At 37.9% G+C, this 14433-nt stretch overlaps 1 protein-coding gene across 11 annotated transcripts in view; it reads right to left on the bottom strand.

The window, feature by feature from the left end:
• The window catches only part of CEP170 (centrosomal protein 170), a 77506-nt gene that overhangs the window by 40400 nt on the left and 22673 nt on the right, over positions 1 to 14433 (bottom strand). For 10 of the 11 annotated variants that reach the window (XM_079969449.1, XM_079969454.1, XM_079969446.1 and 7 more), the window contains exons 6-8: positions 12461 to 12623; positions 11140 to 11274; positions 1976 to 2446 (exon numbers count right to left, since the gene is read on the bottom strand). In XM_079969449.1, the coding sequence (XP_079825575.1) occupies positions 1976 to 2446; positions 11140 to 11274; positions 12461 to 12623 (769 nt within the window). The remainder of the gene's footprint in view (positions 1 to 1975; positions 2447 to 11139; positions 11275 to 12460; positions 12624 to 14433) is intronic. The other variant, XM_079969448.1, reaches the window with a different exon arrangement.

Below are 14433 nucleotides of genomic sequence, written 5' to 3'. Positions count from 1 at the left end.
TAGGTTTGGAACATTAGAGTTGTTTTCCCAGAATAATTTTCCAGTTAGTTATCAGTGTGGTTTCCGGAATACAATTCTTTATTAGCAGCAATAAACAATTATGGTTTTTCCCCATATAACGAACGGAGACGGAGCAAAATAGGGCAGCTTTAGACTTTTAAAAGAACCCTTTTATGACTGCAGCTCTGTACCCACTAATCTGGGAGTAAGTCCCTTTCAACTCAGTGGGGCTTAATTCTAAGGAACCATATTTAGGATTGTGAGATGCCTAGGGAAAAAGTTCTAGGTGAACACTGAATATTTGAAAGTAAATGAAGTTTGAATGTATATAAAATCAAACATTGTAAGAAAACATATATTTAAAGAGATTAACAAGGTCTTACTATAGTTATACAAACAACAGAATGTCTCAAGATATGTCCACATAATTTCTGGTCTATGCAGTCCTGCGCCAATTCCCGTCCCTGCTGGGCTACTTCAGCACACCTAAGGCATACTTGGGATTTGGCTATTGCACAGCCTTCATTCATAACCATTCCTAGCCAGAAAACACAAGCCCTTTGTAGCCTGCTTTTGACCAAGAACTGTTGTGCCAGGTTTGATCTGCTGCAAGCAGTTGTTACACAGCCTTTTGTCCATGCAATTAGTTATCTGGAAGCTCATGCTAGAGATGGTCGAAAATGGCTGTGGGTTGCACTGCTAATCTTCAGTATAGTTAACTGGTGCAATATATTTATGAGTATAGCAGTTACAAACTGAGAAAATCAAAAAGCCCAGAACTGTAGTTAGATACAAAGATGCTCAATTTACAAAGTATGATAAGAAGGTAGTCCATCTTCAGAACACTGCGATCTTCCTGGGATATGGGCTCTTCAACCTGCTGTTCTAAATTTATATTTAGTAGTAGAATAAATGCTGATTATGGAAATTGCACTAAAATTGGCTTGAGAATTCATTAAAACATGCTAATGGTATCTTATGCAAATTTTGCTCCTAAAGAGCAACCTTCTTTTAATGCATAATATGCAGAATTACTTACAGGATACCATTTAAAGTTTTGAGTTAATTAGTTACAGTTCTGGAAGAATTTTCAAATAAGAGTTGTAACTTATATGAATTAGTTACAGCATTCTATTTTACATTGAGTGTGCCAGAGTAAGTTCCTTATTAGAAGAAATAAAAACATGTTTCAGCTGAAATAATTTAAAATATATACTTATTTTTGAGTGAGTATACTATGTACTACTATTACAAATATCACTCATAAGATCAGACAAACCACCCTGACAGATTTGTATGAAGTATAATAATATAACTGCCAGTCAGCAGGAAGATGTGGGTGAACAATAAAGTGAAATAATGTTTTAAAAATATGAGTTGTAAAGGACTTTGATTTAGTAAGGGTAATCTGAAAGGCAAACCAAAGGAAAGTTTTTCAGTCAAACTTAAATCACTGAGCTAATTAAAAGAATCAGAAAATTAGAAAACAATTTAAACCTGTTAAAATTATTAAGTTGAAGTCTATGACCTATATTCACTCGCTTTATAAAGCTTGATGAAATGTTCATCTCCATTTTTCTTAGGTCTGCCCAAAACCCATTTTAAGCAGCTTGAATCCCCCCTTCAACCATTCACCACATATTGAACATTAAACTTTATTGAAAAGTGATACTTGAACATGGATGCATTTTTAATCTTTTGTGAATACAATATTAGCAAGTTTGCTTTGGTATTTGTGTTTTGTAAATGTACCAATGCTATAACATCACAAGCTTTGAATAAAAAGGTACAATTTTTTTTTTTTTTGGGGGGGGTGTCCTGGCAGAATTGGTTGTCACTTGATGCTTTGTCTAAAACATTCTGGTCTGTAAGAATTCTAACAGAGTGTAGTAAATGTGTACAGTTCCAGTTAGCATACTTACGGCTGAATATTCAAGACAAAGGAAATAAATACAGCTGAAATTATTTGTTTTACCTTTCAGTCTCTTCAAGTAGACTGGAACATCACTCTTAATACTTTTTGAATCTTCCTCTGTTGATTCCCAGATCATTGTTGGGGGATTGTTTTGTGCTAACCAGTTTGCCACTTTGCTCTCCGGGGCCATCATCACAGTTTGAAGCCCAGGAAGATCCTGGGCACCAGAAGGAGAAGGCTTCTTAGATTTGTGGCGCTGATCTGGAGTGAATTTTGTAACATGATCTTTGATGGTTACTTTTCCTGGGGTGCTGTCATCAAATTCAATAGTAAATGAAGCATGCCCTGCCCCTGCTATGTGTGTGTCTTTTGTTGGGATCTCATGAATAGTACCCTCAGGTATTTGGGAATGTTGATGGAATTCCTTTGTAGGGATTTCAAAATAACTTGGCTCCCTACAGAAAGGATAATTTTCTTCTTCACTTGCAGCTGCAGATTGCTCCTCAGCTTGCTTGCCATCTGTGCTGCATCCTATTAAGAAAAACAAAAAAAATGAAATTCTCCAATATTGCAAAAGCCGAGGCTTCAAGGAATTTCAGAGTTCACATAAAAGCCAGGAGACAATTCTTAGGAAGGACATAAGAAGAGCCCTGCCAGATCTGATCAAAGGCCTATTTAGTCCATCATCCTGTCTCCCAGTTGCCTGTGGGAAGCCCACGAGCAATGCAGAAAGACTGAAAAATATAGCTCCAGAATTGCAAGTCTTCTCTGTTGATAGTTCCATATTGAAGACAGGCATGAAAGTACGTGCACATCTAACCAAAAGAAAGCTCACTAAGAATGCCAAAGAAACAAGTTCATGGGTATCAAAAGATTACACAATTGAATAGAGCCATGGGGAGGGGTATCTTTGTCTTCATGAAGTCCTGAAGAGTAAATATGAACTTGGCTTTAATTCAGATTTTAATATATCCCTGCCAATGGAAGCAAATAAGCTAGATTGCAGCAACTCAAGACACTTCTGAAAATCCAATGCCGAAAAGTACAGTGCAGGAAAGGAAGATAAAATTAAAATGGAATGTAACGTCTATAAGCAGTAAGAAACATGCAGAAGTTTGTAAATATCTTGCTTTTTGATGGATAAAGAAGCCGGAGAAGAGAGGAACAATGTACATTCTGAATAAATGCTAAATCCAAGCTTTTGTGGAGCTGCTAGCAAAACATTATGCATTCAGCACAATAAGATTGCTTGCCAAGTATTAGAGATTTGAATGCACCACAAGCAACTGCTGCTGACGTGAATACTGGTAAGTCGATTCCAATGGCTGAATGGAGCAATATCATTTATTTTTCAAGATGCACATAAAGTAACAAAACAGATAACTTTAAAACACTAACACATTTTAAAGAAATCTACTAACATATTTATTCTGTGGATGAAAATGGTACAATGTCATGCAAAATGCATTTTAAAATGGGCAGCACAGCAAACAGAATATTCACAATGATTTTCAGGAGTCATGTCATTTAATTTTACTATCGTTTCTCTAGAAAGAAGCAGCTAAAAAGCTGGGGCTGTGTTTCATGTTAAAGTGTTAATGAATTCCAGCGCAACATACAGCTGAAGACATTGGGGAATGAATGTTATTGGCAAGGGATCAGAGAACTGGTACACAGTATCCTGTGATCTTCAGCCTCAACAGAAAAGCAGCCGATGAGGTTTACTTTGTTTTACCACAGTGTTAAAATATAAAATACTTGTCCAATTTTAAAAGATTATTCCAATTAAGATTCGCAGTTTTATGCAACATCTCCTGCCAAGACTAAATAAGAACTCGGAAAATTGCTCTGGAATGCACATTTTTGCTCCACTTTCTGTGCAAAAAGATAGGTTTTTAAATTACTTTTAAACTGTCTATCTTTTCTACGGTAATTACCTTGGTAGAAACTGGTAAAGAGATTTCCTCCACCTCCCTTGCAATTAAGATCTATAATACATCCACTTAATTAAGCAACAAAAAATGCTCACACAAGAACGCATACATTGGCCCAGATCAAAAATTGCTCATGTGCAACTTCTCATGCTGCTAGGTGCCTCCCTCCTGCTTCGGCCCATATTTCCATATCCCATATTATTCTGAAGGGTACTATAACCTTCAGGAGCAGCTTTACAGGGGACTCAGGTGGAGAATGGGGTTGGAATCCCCTGTTGAACAAGTGACATTCTGCTTTTGTATCTTCGGCTTGAGGCCACTCTATAAAATGTCATAGTTTTTTTAGTTATAGCACAAGAGACAAAAGCTACCAGTATACTAACTTTGGTGGGTTAAAAAGTCAACTTCCTCCAATTAGGTTTTTGGCCCCTGAATTGATGTTGCTGTTGCTTTGGGGAGCTGTGCTAAATCACTTCTTAAGAGGGAAGTTGTTAATAGATTTTAAATATCCTTACCTTTTCTAGTAAGCACTGTAGCATGCAAAGAGTTAACAGTTCAAAAATGAGTTCTCTGCCAGGATACTGTGTACTACAACAGTGATGGGAAACAAGACAGGCAAGTTGCTTAACTACCATGCAATGCAGAACTGGATGTACATGAAATGAATGGTATCTGTACAAGAATGACAAAATGTGAGCTTCTACGGATTTGAAATCAGGAAAGTAGCCGAGGCTTCTGGAGATGAAAAACAGCAAGGTTTTGCTTTCAATGGAAAACAGCACAGTGAAGGAAGCAAGAAATGCTCAGGGCAGAAAGCTGGTAGGGAACAGGAGGATAATAAGAGCAGGTGTTAACAGCAAAGCCAGGAGCTAAGAGCGAAGCTGGGTAAAGTAGTAAGGGGTGGCTTGCAGGGAAGTCCATGGAAGGAAGAACAAAGACAGAACAAGTCTGTTTTGATATATGATGCTTTCGGAGAAGCAGTTAGGATGGATTCTGGATTGAAAGAAGTAAAAGTGCTTGTTTATATGAAGGAGACGGATTCTGTAGGAGTGGGAGCTAATAGACCAGAAGTGCAATGATACTTATCATCTCAACTGTTCTAGGAAGAATTCAATAGCTGGAGATTGAAATATTAGCACTGTGCTTTATCAAATACACTCTGTTACAATATATTGCTTGGCAGCCAAGTTACTTCCAACTCTGCTATCTTCTTGTAAATTCTTCACTATTAAACAGGCAGCTCAGTGCTCCCAAAATTGGGGTGTGTTCATAGTTAAAACCTGTTAAAAGTTTAAAGAATTACAGTGCAATTTACTGTTTAACATGTACAGTTTCATAGAATCTGACAATCATTAAAAATGCAAGTAACAGATGCAAAGAAAGCTGTAGTCAAGAACCAAGAAAATCAAATCAAAGAGATCTAGCTGGAAATAAATTATAAAAAGTTTTCAACCAGCAAATATTCACTAACAAAGCTAATCTGTAATGTTCTTTTTGGGTGGGGCCGGTTATAAAGGCATCATGACCTTAGCAGTTCAATAATTGTTTCAAGGGTATTTCTTCCCTGTAACAGATTTTTAACTAGTCAGAATGTATAAATGGAGATTTGTTTCAGAGCTCTCTGGATAACCACGAGAAACGAGAAATAGATAAATGGCACAGACATATAAGCATAATTAATTAAGCATGTTTTGCTCTTGGTTTTTGTTTTGTTTTGTTTTATTAACCACCAGTACTTCTAAGTTCAAAAGTACCCCTAAAGTGTGTTTGCAACTCCCCATACCCAAGTCAATTAGAAAATGTGTTTTGATAGAAAGTTAATAGCATAAGTGAACCTACAATAAAAAGTTGCTATGTAGACTGCTCTCATTCAGGATTCCTGCCAACCAGCCATGCTCTCTCCTATGATATTACATGTGTTCCTCATTTCCCCGATAATCAGTCAGTATTTGACGCACAATAAGCACATTCAATCCTCACTCCACTGTATGCAATTATTTTCCAAAAGCAGGGTTGTGGTTTTAGATGAGCATTTTTATACATCTGCAGATCCTTGGATTGCACTGAGCTGATACCACTTCCTTGTGTATTGATGGTGCCATTTTGGTTACCTAAGGAATGGCACAATTATATATGATGAAATTTTACAAATGTGTGCTAGGGGTGCATTGTCACTGTTCCTCAAACATTTAAAGTGATGATATTAAGCTAGCAAATCTACTCAGTTAAAACATCATTAATCTATAAGGTAGTACAGTGGTACCTCTGGTTACGAACTTAATTCGTTCCAGAGGTCTGTTCTTAAGCTGAAACCGCGCTTATCCTGAGGTGCGCTTTTGCTAATGGGGTCTCCCGTTGCATGCATGCCTCTGCCATGCGATTTCTGTTCACATCCTGGGCAAAGTTTGCAACCAGGAGCAGCTACTTCCAGGTTAGCAGAGCTTGTAACCTGAAGCATTCGTAACCAGAAGCATTTGTAACCAGAGGTACTACTGTATTTCTTCCATGGGGAAAATAGTAGTTTGATATCCGAGATATTCTTTCACAAAGAACAAAAAAGGATGATGCTTTAAAGACAAGATATAAAGACTGAACATTTTAACAACTAGTAAAAATGACTCAAGCGGGCATACAAGGGGAGACAATCAAATTTTAGATACACATTTAAATCTGGAAATCTTTGTTCACAATCCCTCACTTATGCTTACTATTAAAGAAGCTTGAGCCTTTCAGAAAAGTCTTATATTTATAAATAATGTGTTACAGATTTTAATCTAGCTCCAGTTTCAATGCACCAAAGTGAAGAACAGTATATTAGCCTCAAAGGTCACAGACTTTTGTTTGCAACTCTCCAAATAAGGTAGGTACAATTAAAAATGGATTGCTCAGTAGATTGATTTTGTTTCAAAACCACAGTCTAGTCAGCCATATTTGGGACTGGAAAAGACTCTTCCTTTGAATTAATACCCTAGATTGCATGCAATGGTCATTTCATGGACAGCATGGAGGACTGCAGTAGAATCAGCATAAATGGGGTGCCACAGCTTGCACCAATGAAAGCACTTTTCATTAAGACAAAGCTACCATTGGATACCACCCACTGAATTTTCTTGTGTTGCTTATCATGCAGTGTCTGTTTTTCCCCTGCAAGAAAATCCAGTTACTATTATTCAATATTTATCCCAGACTGAAACTAATATCAATCTGAAAAATGTGCTGTAGGCTTTGGAAGGAGAATCCATTCCAAGAAGTGACTAATGCAACAGATAACTTATATACCTCTTTCATATTCAGGACCATAAATCATACCAATCCTCTTTTCTCATAGAAGGGAAGGCTTGAATCAGCACAATCCGTTATAAACTTGAGTTTTGGGAATCAACAATAGACTTCAGCACTCTTGGGAGATCAGATCAGAGCACACCATATTGATGTTTATAGAGTACTATATTTAACTGCCAAAGATAATTGAAAGCTTATAGCCTTGAAATAAAGTATGTTACTAAAAAGCTAGAAACATTCAGCACACTGAGGTAGGCATTTATTTTTTGTAAGGATTTATTACAGTAAGATATAAAAAGGTGATAAATAAGAGTAGTAGGTAGTTTAAAATAGTACATTGTATGTGTAATGTATGTGTATCTGCACCATCCTAAATCATGTTTTCTGGATCCATAGTAGAGAAAACAGATCAACATTAACAAATATACCCAAAGTAAAGTCTATAACACCTGATCTGAGCCCACTGAGGTTTGCTTGCTGGAACATTTTCCATTACAGGTTTCTACTAAGGCTGAAAAACAGTAATACCAAATAATCTTATTAACTTAAGTCTATAAAGGCTAATTGTATCTAGTTGGCTTAGCAGAAACTAATCTTCTATATCAATCTCCTCATTAAACCATGCCCCATCTGCTATATTATATACGTTCTCTTCAAAATAATGCCATTTTTCAGAAGTGCAAAGTGGTGAAGCAGTTTTGGTAAATTGAGTATGCCAGTTCAGGCTTGTTTTAAGTTACTTACAAAAAAATTATTAACAAACAACCAAGCTTTTAATTTATAAACTAGCTGCTATGAAGCAGACCAAAATCTCACATTGAATGCCATTAAATCTATGCCCAAGAAAATATATTTTTTTATCATATTTATATAGCAAACTGCATGCAAACTCCAATGTAACATTTATGTTTCATGAAGAAATGACAATGAAGGACCGATTACATGTGAAAAACATAGCAGTGGAATAAAAATGAAAGTTGATTCTGTACATATATTTGCATATAGATTTTGGCTCATTCCTGCTCATGGAACTTTCATCCAAAATGCAAGATAATTTTTCTTACTATTTTTTTACATGGAGGAAAAAGACTATGATTGATTGACCGGGGTGAAATGCACAGCCTCAATTGTCAACAAAAGCTAGTGCTCCTGTTGATGTCTTAAGCTTGTTATGGAATGAAAAGGAAAGCTACTGATGTGATTGCTCCTGAGTGCCTCTCCAATCTGTAGAAACTTGGTACTCAGATGAGCTCCATCCTATGTAATGGGCTGGACAATGGTTGGAGTGCAGGTAGCGCAAGTCCCAGAGTGAATGGAACCAAACACTGATTGGTGATAACTGCACCTACCATGTGGCAGTGGCAGCAGCAGAGAAAGTGCATTTCTCTGCCACCACTGCATTCTTGGTAAATCACCAGGCAGAGCTGTTTCAGTGGATAAATGGGCTTATTAGGTCCAGTCCAGTAATGAAAACATTGCATGGGGGCTCCAGCCCAATGACAGCATGCAAGTAACCTCTATTTCTTTATCCACTTTCTTCATATCAGGTGTAATCTTGTAAACTTCTATCATGTTGCCCCTTACTTGCCCTTTTTCTAAACTAAAAAGCTAAGTAGTCTATGTAGGGAAGTTGCTCCAGCCCACTGATCATTTGTGTGCACTTATTTGCAGCATTTGCAGCTCTACCATATTTTAGATAGATATATACACTTTTTAATTTTTGAGATGCGGCAACTAAAACTGTGTACTGTATTCCAAATGTAGCTGCACAGACTTGTATTAAAGCATTACAATATTTGAGTTTTCATTTTTGATCCTTTGCCTTTTTCACAGTTACTGACTCAGGTGACATTTTTGTTTAATGATCCACAGTAACCCCAAGTTCTCTTTCCTAGTTAGCGTACTTTAATTCAGAATGCATCAATGTACATGTGGTTAGAATAATTTGCCCCACTGAACATCATTTTATGCTTACATTGAACTTCATTTGACATTTTGTTCAACTTTTCACCTACTTTAGTATATTTTACTCACTGTCCAGTTTGATATAGTCGGACATGACTAAATGACTAAACAAGAATCTTCAATAATTATGGCAATAATTATGGCACAATCTGCAAACAGGGCCACCTCATTGCTTACCCTAACTCCAAAAGCAAGATTGAATATAAAGACTTTTGATATATACATGTCAGGTTTTCCCCCCTTGAAACATTGAATATAATATTAATACATGATTAGAAAATGACAGAAGGCTGTAATAACTATGTGGTTCTATCTGACTAAATTATACTTGGAGTAGAACCATTATATTCAATGAACGTTAGTCATCACTAACTCAATTCTATTGATTTCAACAGGTCTAAGAATGACTTAGTTGAACATAACTGACATGCCAACCTATTTTCAGGTGTAACAGCAAGAATATGGGACACATTAGTGAGTTTAAGTGGAGTTGCTAACTTTTGTTTTTACTGAACTAACAGATAATTACAGCTTGTCAAATAGCCCTTACTAAAGCCTAAACTAGACATTATGGAGAGATGTATAAGCACCACTAATATGCATTTCGCATAATTATATCATAACTTCCCCATCCCACTTGCAAGGGGTAACCAATGAAACAGAGCAGTGGGCAAGGATATGCTAATATGGTATCGTTTTTCAGCTACATGTTAACTGTGGAAACATGCACCCGCATGTATCCCCAAAAGCTTGGGCTATGCCAGGGATGGGGAACCCATGGCCCTTCAGATGAAATTGGACTCAACTCTAACTGCCCCAGCTCATATGGCCAAGAGACCAGGATGAGCTCTGTAGTCCAATAACATTGAGGTGTGGGGATTGTGGGTGGCATAGGCTCCCACTGCTAGGCTTTGCAGTACAATCCTGAATTTTTCTACTCAACAGGACTTACTTCTAGTTAAGTGACTATACGATTACAGCCTCCCTAATTCACCAGAAAAGAACTCTATACCTATTTTTTATAGCACAGGTATTTGAAATACTTAACATTATATATTAAAAAAAAATTACAGTAACATGCTATAGACAGAAGCCATGCACGGCCAAAATCCAAAATAAAACTATTTTCAGAAAAACTGCTTTGTTTTCCCAAATATGTAACAAGAGACATGCCTTTCCAATGCATACATTTTATTCACATACACTTTTCATTGCATAGATTTAGTAGTCTATATCCATATCCATTTTCATTACTTAAATGTCTACTACCAAGTGGCTAATATTCTAAAATCAACTGGTTTGTAAAAAAATGTTTGGATCACATCAAAAGTATACAAATGGAATTCGATTAAGCACTCTCTCAATTCACTGGAGTATCTGAAAGGTACAAAAGCCAGTGGCTCAATTCCATCTTTGGCACATTAGTTCATGACAATATAATTCCTAGAGGAAACATTTCATATCTTTTAAGTTTCGTACAACACAAAAAATACACTGAATCAGAACAGCTCTTGGGAACAGACAAAACTTGTTTTCACTGAGAAACTGGCTTTATAGTTCCTAGTTCCCAATAATACACTTTTAGGTTGCAATCTTATACATATTTTCCTGGGAGTAAGTCAGTGGGACTTACTTCTGAGCTGACATGCATTGTTAATTTCCCCTAGATAAGTGAACGGCTGTCATTAACTCCTATGGAGGGGAAAAAACAAAACTATGACACTTGATATAACTGGCACATTGTGACCAAAACCTGCCACCCGGCCATTGCCACTGACTGATCCAACCTCCACTGAAAGATGTCAGTATGTACACAGACACAGGGCCCCGCAGTTTAGTGATATTTTCTTCTCCCTCCCACACCAGAATGGCAAGTATTTAGTTAGTTTACATGAGTTTTATGCTTGAATTTACTGTAGACATTGTTCTCTTACCATTATTTTCTTAGGCATGTGGACTGACATAGAATATATACCAGGCCTACCAGATGTGAAATGGAGGTGGGGAAAAGCTACAAATGGATCTGTTTATAAATAATCTTACCTAAAACTCCAGTTTCTTGTATTTTCTCTTCAGGTTTACCATCAGGTTTGTAACCATTCTGTTCTTCAGCTTCATCCTCACCCCACCATGATGGTTGCCCATATAATGGTGTGCCCCGAGGCATAGCAGAAAGATCTATATAAACAAACAAAATAGATTATTCATTTGGAGTGGCAAGAGTGACACTATGAAAAAATGGTAAAGAATAGAATATGGATTGTGGCTAATGTTCTGTTTACACTGCTTCCCAAACCAGGATGCAGAGTACACGGGAGTGTGTAAACAGCCTAAGCTGGGTAAAATGTGCTAACATATTGCTTGCCTAGCTGCTCACACACATTTAACTGAGCTGTGCTCGTTTCCTTGAGGGGCAGATGGAGCTCATCAACCTGGAATCCTCCTAGGAGAAGGAAAATTCTGATCCTAAACCTCCACTTCCTTGTGGGATATTTTGTGGGATTATCTTAGGGAGTAAAACCTACACAAATCCGGAGTGGAGTCCGGTTGGATTGTGCCTTGTACCCCTGTTTCCGACAAGTCCTGCAGCCAATTGGTGCCAAACATATTGCTCTGCTTTCCTTTGGGCCACAACAGTGAGGCTGAGAGGGAGGTCTTCTTGTCTGGCCAGCCCAGGACCTCCATACATACTGCCTAGGCTTGTGACCTGGGGAGGATACTTTGGTGCTGCTATTGCAGCGGTTTGACTTAATCCTTAGATGAACACTCCATTTTGTCTCTAGACAGATGGATGCTAACAAGGAAGGCCCCTTTGCTTCACAATGAATAATTATTTTCCACTTTCCTTCTTTTAATTTTTTTTAATGTCTCCAAATATGCTAGTTTGGCAAAGAAATACTTGTTTTAATAAAAGTAATAAAGCTTTCACTGGACTTCAAAGCTGCTGCAACAAAATTTGATTCACTTTAAAATGAAAACACATACAATGTAATGTGTCAGGTAGCAAAGCCAAGCTGATTTAAGAAATACAAGGGATCTGACAGTTAATTGTAGCTTTTTGTTTCTATTTACACTGTAACAGCCAGAAAAGCACACTGTTAAGAGGCAAGTGATACAGAATGAGGAGTTCTTTCTTATTAGGCTACTACACAGAATGGAAATTTCTTTGCAGAACTATAACAATTAGGTACTATAACAAAGTAAGAAACAAACCTGGCAATTTTTACAATGACATATGAGGCAATTAATGGCCCAACTCCTCTGTACCTTACCTAACTCAAAACATCTTACATCTTACAGTGCCTTCTCAAAAGTTAATATATTTTAATAGCTAGAACTGACAGTATAAATTCATTTCTCTCACCTGTCACTTTCTCTTCAGATTTCAGTGTGTCTATAACTTTGTGGTGCACTTCAGCAATGGTGTCTTGTACCTTTGGCTGTGTAGCTTTGGCACTGGTTAGCTTTGATCCTTCTGCCTCCGAGGATTTTTGGGATAGCTGCAGTTGACTTGTAAACTTCTCATGCTGTATATTAGATAATTCCCCATCAAGCAAAGCAACAAAACATTAAGTATTCAACATTAAGTTTTAATAAACTACTATAAAATGAATCAATCAAGGTTGATATAAGCCATATTCAAAGCAGACCCACTCAAATCAACAAACTTAAGGTAACAAACTTAGGTAAAAGTCCATGGCTTGTACTGGATCAACTTAAGTTGGGTATCACCCAATATACTGATTCTAAACCAACTGGTTGCATTTGCAGATAATACCAAGACACAGTTTGTGTTTCCTAGCTGTGATCTGACTGAATATAGGAACCTGGCCCAGGAAATTAACCATGGTTTATTTACAGAAAACATACCATGGTTAGCTGTTGTCTTATGAACTGCAGCTCACTTTAACTATGGTTTATTGTTAAGTCAGAATCCAGGATCCTGACGTAATACTTGTTTGTGTTGACACCCCAGCCCCTTGCCTGACAAGCAACAAGAAAACAAGGCATGAGGCAAGGGTAGCTAGAAAATGAAATTGTTCCCGGGGCTAAGAAACTGTGATTGGTGCATTTCTACAAGTAGCCTTCCCTCCTTTCCTGCTTGACAACAACTCCTTTGCCTGCTCACCTTCTCTCTGACAAGCCCTTCTTTTCAAACCAACTTCCCTAGCTTTGCTACTGCTTTACAAAAAAAAAAAAAAAAAAAAAGGACCTCCAAATTACTAATATCTACCCAGAACTTTATGGTGAAAACACAATTCATCTTAGGAGGTTAACATAGTTGTTACACTTATGCATGGAAACAGAAATAACTTTGAAAAGGAAACCAAATAAAACTACTATTTTCTATTTCACACTTTAGGGTCTCCCCACACATACACACACGTTGTTGGGAATTTTTTACTTCTGACTGCAATGTAACCCCCCAAACATTTCCAGCTCTATTTAAGACAATGGGCAAAACAGCAGTTACTTTGGGGGCTGGTTGGGTGAAGTGATGATGACTCATTTTTGCTTGCTAGGAAATGTTCAGGGAACAATTTGGTAAAAAGCCTCCCTACTATGGATTGGAGGTGCTGGTTGCTAAAGTGGAGTAGATGTAGGGAGAATTTCCTTCAGGGCATGCAAAAGCGCCTACAGGGAGGCACTAGTTCATTCAAACTGCAAGCATAGCAGCAGCAATCAAACAGCAGTCACACAAGCTCCCCAAATGCTTGCATGGGGGCTGCTGCTTAGTGAGAATCAGGCTTCAGGAGTGCAGCAATCTAACCCGAGAAACAATAAATACGGGCTATATATTTTTACCTTAAGCACTTATTTATTATTTATATTTTTTATTACTTTTTATTGAGTGTTTTCAACATAGGTAAAGGTAAAGGTACCCCTGCCCGTACGGGCCAGTCTTGACAGACTCTGGGGTTGTGCGCCCATCTCACTTAAGAGGCCAGGGGCCAGCGCTGTCCGGAGACACTTCCGGGTCACGTGGCCAGCGTGACATCGCTGCTCTGGCGAGCCAGAGCCGCACACGGAAACGCCGTTTACCTTCCCGCTGGTAAGCGGTCCCTATTTATCTACTTGCACCCGGAGGTGCTTTCGAACTGCTAGGTTGGCAGGCGCTGGGACCGAGCAGCGGGAGCGCACCCCGCCGCAGGGATTCGAACCGCCGACCTTTCGATTGGCAAGTCCTAGGCGCTGAGGCTTTAACCCACAGCGCCACCTGTGTTTTGTTTTCAACATAAGATACAATAAAAACCAAGCTAAAAAAAGAGGTAAGAAACAAACCAAAAGAAAAATAAAGGAAGGAAGAAGAAAGAAAAACTAAATCTGCATGTAATA

This window comes from Podarcis cretensis (genome assembly GCF_951804945.1).
Source record: "Podarcis cretensis genome assembly, chromosome: 3".
NCBI classification, from domain to species: domain Eukaryota; kingdom Metazoa; phylum Chordata; class Lepidosauria; order Squamata; family Lacertidae; genus Podarcis; species Podarcis cretensis.
This window is presented reverse-complemented; position numbering and strand designations above follow the sequence as displayed.